The sequence below is a fragment of the Diuraphis noxia genome, unplaced genomic scaffold (genome assembly GCF_037042655.1).
Source record: "Diuraphis noxia isolate RWA-SAM2 unplaced genomic scaffold, SU_Dnox_SAM2 contig0004, whole genome shotgun sequence".
NCBI classification, from domain to species: Eukaryota; Metazoa; Arthropoda; class Insecta; order Hemiptera; family Aphididae; genus Diuraphis; species Diuraphis noxia.
Window position 1 is genome coordinate 23,047,591 of NW_028301714.1, and position 7,410 is coordinate 23,055,000.

At 26.7% G+C, this 7,410-nt stretch overlaps 1 protein-coding gene across 2 annotated transcripts in view; it reads right to left on the minus strand.

Annotated features, from left to right (window-relative positions):
- Positions 1-121: 121 nt before the first annotated feature.
- LOC107161951 (uncharacterized) overlaps positions 122-7,410 on the minus strand; it is a 14,828-nt gene continuing 7,539 nt past the window's right edge. For both annotated transcript variants that reach the window (XM_089227560.1, XM_089227559.1), the window contains exon 4: positions 122-4,219. In XM_089227560.1, the coding sequence (XP_089083686.1) occupies positions 1,286-4,219 (2,934 nt within the window). In that variant the 3' untranslated portion in view covers positions 122-1,285. The remainder of the gene's footprint in view (positions 4,220-7,410) is intronic.

Consider the following 7,410-nt stretch of genomic DNA (forward strand, 5'->3'; position numbering starts at 1 on the left):
ATTTGCCTACTTATTTAAATTTAATTTGTTTTAGCTTTTATCGCCGTAAAGTATAAAGATAAGAAAGAAAATAACATATTATAGAAATATTATGAATTAAACAAACAAACAAACAAAAATCTTTAAGCAATTATAATTTATAATTTGAGCTGTATAATTATTATACTAATAAAATTAATCAATAATTACATTTCCAACAATTATACCTATGTGTCAATTAATAACCAATGTAAAGTAATGTGTTATCATTCAACAATTGACGGGACACCGCAGTAGAATAAAAATATGCCTAGGTTTTTCAAACAACCATAATAAATTACTAATGACATGTAAACACATACAACTAATATTTATACGGCCACAGGGAATACAAAAACGTATGTTTCATACAGACCATGTGCATAATAATTAATTATAATTTACAATAGGAGTCTAATAATGATGTATTAAATATTTTTGGGTAATTCATGTGCTCCTGTGTGCACCATACCAAGAGTCGCCACTGATTTTTAGGTATACAGAATTAAGAGGTGACATTTTTCTATTATTATGTGTCATTTCAATTTTATTTTAAAATAATAATACAATGGATACAAGTTTAAGGTATTAGTACAGTATACATTTGTATAGAAAAAGTATTTGAAAACCTGAATACCATTATACAATTTTGGCTATTCATTTAATTTATAAAAATCCATAATCAATAATTATGTATATTTAAATTGAGTAACAAATATTTAAAATTAAGTAATTGTTTTAAGTTTGTTGAAAAGCTATTAAATCATTACTCACTTAAGATATTTTGGTGTAATATAATAAAAAGAATACATATTAAAGTAAAAAATGCATAATACATTTTAGGAATACAAAATTTAAATAAATATCAGTACAAAGTCTACTTTATGCCTTAACTTAATCACTAAATTTAATAATAATTAAAAATTTTAATTGTATATTAAGTTAACTGTTTCACCAGTTATTTATTACAACTTTCTTAAAAACTTACTTAATTTTATGACACAAAATTAGATTCAACAAAGATTATCAATAAAAAAAAAAAAAAAAAATAATAATAGTTTTATCCAACAAAAAATAAAATAATTATATTTTTAGCGTGTAAGAGATTTTTTTCTTTTAATGTCAGTTATAATAAGTCATTTTTCATTACACTTTACTAAGTTTAATATAGTTAGCTTCAGTGTTGACTAAACGTCAGTGAAATAGATTAGGTACATTGTAAATAAAAAATGCTAAAGGTCAATAAACTTGTTTATTCTTTGGTGTTTTATTCATCTGAAGTAGGGAGTGCTTGAACTGAGTTATTGATTTTATCTTCATTTACATAATTAACATTTTCTGTATCATTTAATGCTACCAATTCACTATCTAAACAATTTTGCTTCTCTTCTTCTATAACGGGAGATAATATACTTGTTTCATTTTCATCTATTTCAGTGATTGCTTTATCAATATAATTATTGGCACATTCTGAAACATCCATTGAGTATACATTATTAACTTCCATTGTATCCTCATCATAAAAGAGCTCCTCAATTGTTTCACCATCATTCAATTGATCTATAATTTGATTTATACTTTGAGCAGTGTAAACATCAGTTTCATTTTTTCCGCCATCATTATTATTACTTACATTTGGTTCTTCATTATTTTTTAGATCATTGATTTCATTATTTCCTTCATTTGTATTATGTTCTATTATATTTTCTTTAATTCCATTATCAGACACTTCCCATTGATTTAATAACGTATTTGCATTTGCTTCTTGTTTAATTTGTACATTGAATTTCTTATCATTTTCTATGATTGTTTCAGGAATATTGTTGGCCAATGATGTTTCAGGTATATTGTTGGCCAATGATGTTTCAGGAATATTGTTGGTCAATGATGTTTCAGGAATATTGTTGGCCAATGATATTTCAGGAATATTGTTAGCCAATGTTGTTTCAAGAATATGGTTGGCCATTGATGTTGTTTCAGGAATAATGTTGACCATTGATATTGTTTCAGGAATATTGTTAACCATTGATGTTGTTTCAGGAATATTGTTAGCCAATGATGTCGTTTCAGATATAACTGGTAACATCTCTACACAGTCAATAGTTGTCATATTAGATGTAACAGCTAAATTGTTATCTTGTACACCATGAACATGTTCAACATGCATTGTTAATGCTATTTGGTATATAAATTTAAACGGACATTGTTTACACGCATATCGTTTATATTTATGATATGGAAGTCTCTTTCCATGATGTACTCTCCAATGTTGAAAAAACGTAAGACGTGTAAAATATTTTTTACATTTAGTACAATAATAATTTTGGGGTTTACTTTTCAAAGTATTTTTTTTATCACAATATTGGGAATGTTTTGCCATTCCTGAATTTGATTTAAATTTTTTAGGACAACTTTTGCATTTCAATAAATCTGGGCCAGAAGTAACAGATTCCATTGTTTCATTACTCAGATAATTATCAGATAATGTATTCATTTCAACATCTATTTCGTTATTTTCACCAGCATTGGACATGTCATTAATAGATTCAATTGTATCATTATGTTGAGAAGAACTACTTTGATATAATTCTGCATCAGTTTCTTGTTTAACACCAGAGTTAATCATTTCAAGATATTCAGTTTTAAGAGATGTATTACTCATTCTTTTTTTCACCTTTTTTTTTGATGGAGATGGATTGTGAATTTTTATATGACTTGATAAGGCTGCTGCCGTGAGACATACTTTATTACAAATAATACATTTATAAGGACTTTTATACTTTTTAGTGTATGTAGTTTTAGGTTTAGCCAGTGTAGGTTTCAGTTTAGGTTTAATTTTTAAATGCTTTTCTACATTATTGTATTGACATGTGATCAAATGAGATCTAAAATTATCAATGAGAATTCCCTTATTACAATATGCACACATAAGACTTTTATTATTTTTTTTATTTGTTATTAATTCACCATCATGTAAGGTAAATTTATGAATACTCAAACTTTGAAGATCATTAAATTGTTCAGAACACTGATAACATTTGAACATTCCAGGAATACGACAGTTACCTTGTACTTGATGAGCTCTAAGACTATTTAAAGACATCATTGGCACACAACATTGCCAACACATCAATGTATTCCCTAATTCAAAATGTTCACGATGATGAAATTTAAAAACGTTAAAGTTTTGAAAGATGAGATTGCATGAAGGTTTTAAACAAGTAAAAAGTATATGGGTGGATGAACGAGGAATCTTTATCACGTTTTTTCTTTTACGTTCCAGTACATTCTTTGTAGAATTTTTCTTAACTGGTAATAATTCAGTTTCATTTTTTGTAGGTTCTTTTAGTTTCATACCGTACTCAGTTACATTTTTTCCCTGATTTTCAAAACAATGCTTAGTATGCTCAATAATTGTGGTAAGATCTGGAGTTGATTGTTCACAATAAAAACATAAATAATTACCAAAAGAGTTCATTAATCGTCCATTATGTGATTTTAATTTATGATAGGCAAATTCTTCCATAGTGTTAAATACAACATGACACGCATAACACTTAAATAAATTTACAGAACGGCAGCGAATGTGATAATGACCACTGACATCACGGTCAGCTTTTTTTACTTCTTGATAACAACGACGACACATAACTGCTGTGGAAGACAATCCAATATGTCGTCGATAATGTGGTGTAAAATCTTTTTTTGATCTTGATAGAATGTTACAATTAGGCACCAAGCAAGTAAAGAAAGATTTATTGTATTGAGAACAATCATGGTTCAAAATATTCTTCTTTTGACAGATGGAACAGTAGTATAACTTTTCAACTTCATTTATGCGTTCATTTTTAAAATTAATTTTATTAGTTTCTTCGCTGTCTGATGATAATACATCAATTATTTCAACCGGTTCTTTTACTTCTAAACAAGACGTATCATCATCATCTGATTCACTATCTACAGTTGCTGATTTTGAATGATTTTTAATAAATGATCGACTAGAACCACCTTGTTTGTTGTTGCTATTACTACTACTGCTACTACTACTGCAACCATTTATATTGTATTTATTTGTATTTGAATGTTTATTTATTGAACGAGAATCTGTGAATGAAGATGATTTCTTGGTAGACTCTTCTCTATTCCTTGAATCCAGTGATGAATAAGACGCATTAGATGTTCCAGGGATAGTAACACCAAACTAAAAACAGAAACATAATAATTTAAAATAATATACCTAATTAAGATTTAATTGTATATGAGTATATTTTTAATATTAAAATAATATGGTACCTATATACTAATTAAAATAAATAAATGACTTATGTTTTGATCAGTAATAAATTAACTGCTTATCCACAAATACTAATGTTTATTTACATTATTGTTGATATCTATGCAGGCACGGACTGGTAAAAAAGGGCACGGGACGCTACATAATTTAAAGGGCAAATTTATTTTAAAATTATTTTATTTTGTTTTAATAAAATATTGAAGAAACTTAAAAATCGTAAATACTAAATAGGTACCAAGTTACAACAAACATTCAAACAAAATTGTACAATATCAGATTAAAATTTAAAAACAAATCATATCAAATATATTTTAGGGCAAGGAATGCTGTAGCATCCCAGTATCCCTATCAGTCAGTGCCTGTATCTTATGGCGGTCATTCACTTAAGCGGCATTTCTTAATCTATAGTATATGGAAAGCTCATGGATGGTACGCCAAAAAAATCGTTCATAAAAATATAGAATAGATCATTAAATAAATTAAATTTTATTTGGTTTATTTTGATATTAATAATAATTACTGTACATATTTATAGTCAAGCGGCACATGAAAAAGGTTGAGAACTACTGCATTATAGGATGTAGCCTACCTGTAGCCGGGTAGTTTTAACAAAGGCTTATAATCTTTAATAGACTTAATCTAATCTATTTTTTTGTTTAATACTTTATTTTTATGACTTTTGATAACGATTCCGACACTCACACAGTCAATATGACACATATATATCGCACAATTAACATAGAGAAATATAATTAATTTATTATAAGTAATAATATATCAACATCCAATTTTTAATAAATAAAAGTAGTTTGGCAAACAATAAAAATGCCCTATGTAATAAGTGCAGAAGTGAGATGAATTTAACATTTAACAATTTGTACATACATGGCAAACAGCTTTTTTATTATTCCTTTGTGGTGGAATGATACTATTAAATTTTAAAGATTTTTTTTTTATATTTATATATTTCTTCTGTTCATGTGTAAGTAGTTAAACTCCTTTAAGCGGCTGCACTGAATTTTATGATATTTTTTGTATGTGCTTGAATGGTTTGGTTATTAGAGATATTAAGATTTACGATGTAAATTTTTATTCATAATGGCTGTGATTGATTATTGAAGAAATAATTATTTCAATGGTTACCATTGGTACTAATAAAAATATTAATAATAAATAAAAAATCGCATAATATTTTAATCTAACATAAAATTACGTATCACGTGCAAGAATGATGCAAATATTTATTAGAGAAGAATGCCAAGTCTAGGTGGATGAGAAGGAAATATTAGACGACAACATACATGGAATGCACAAAAATCTCATAATTAAATAGAACTGCAGAAGAACAATTAGCAGACAATGTAGATCGAGAGCTTCACAATGGTCTTTGAGCTAATGTGTTCAGACAAAGAGTCATCAATGGAAAAAGAGCACATAATCAAAAGCATGTGCATTATATATATCACTTTACTATCAACATCCAAATATGAGCCTAAAAGACTTTGTCACATGCACTTATTGCCATCGTTAATTATCATCAATGCCAGTATGAAAATGCCCAAAGCCAAACTGATATACGGGCAATGCAGGTCAGGAATTAAAAAAAAATGTATTCCTGTTAATATTGAGATTAATTTTAACATTAATTATTGTATATTAAAAAATATAACTATATAAAAATGATGAGTTTTTCCTACAATGCTATTATTAAATAGTTTTAAATTTGTAGTGAATACATTTAAGCATATAGATATAATGAATAGGTTAACAGATTTTGAACAAGATGTCTGTTGGATGAACTAGTTAAATATACATTTTGTAAATCACCAATAGACCACATATTATATGATAGCCAATATCAATAATACTAAATTTGAAAGTAAAATTAATAGTTAATTAAGGATTCTATTTAATAATAGAAAATATTGTTAAGGATAATTACTTGAAATTCAAAATAAAGCAAGGCAATATTAAGCTATTGTAAGAGTTAATCAAAGGTAAATTATAACAGTAAACAGAGCTGTTTAGGAATGAATTACTTACCAGGCTCAAAAACAAAAATACTATAGCCCTGTCTATAAACAAAATCTATATGTTTGGTATAAAAAACTATTATATGGTTGCAATTCTTCTAAAATTAGCGTAATGGCTATTTCGGTGAAATTAGGAACATAATAGTTCTGAGGGCTACTGTGTAATTTATTATGAATTTTGATGGAAAACAATAGTAGTTTTGTTTAAAGAACAAATTATCTTATAACCTAAGTAAACAGTAATTATCTAGTGTATTGAATGTTTAAAATGAATATTTTAATAACCAAATAATCATGTATTTAACTGACCTAATTACAGAAGAAAAATAAAGCATTATTAGTAGGTAATTCATCTCTTATATAATAATTATTTTTAATATTTTAATAGTACAGTATAAAAAAATATATTATAGAACAGGTCTAAAAGGATATAAGTTTGGTATATCTAGTAGTAGTTTAAAATTATAAATACCTATATGATACGTTCATTCAAGTTTTTGTAATATATATAATATACAGATATAATGTCAAAAATTGAAATACAATTAAACCAAGACATCTAAGTTATTGTTAAGAATTAATATTTTTAGCTTAGAGACTTTGTTTAACCAACTGTTCATGACTATATTTATTTAGTGGCGCTGAACATAGAAGATATTTTTAAATAAGTGAGCAGAGAAATGGATCAGTAACAGAAAAAATTGAATTTGATATATAGATCAACTCAGATGTATCAATAAATTAAATTAAGTGAACAGTTTAAATTAAGCTGATTACAGTACTTAATAATTGGACTGCTATGTTGTCTTTATCCCCAAAAATTTGACAGAAATAGTCCTGTTAAATGCTAAACTCTATGTACCTTAGACCACACCGCAAACTTTTAGGGATATCCAGTATTCAAGTTAGTTTATAAAAGTCCGCCTCAAAAATTCAACTTGTCAAAGTTCTCTTTTTCAACACTTAACCCAGATACAAATCATACACAGAAGCCACCAACAGTTAAAATATGAACACAGACCAAATCTATAATACATTAACTTCATAACAACTTAAATGATTAAT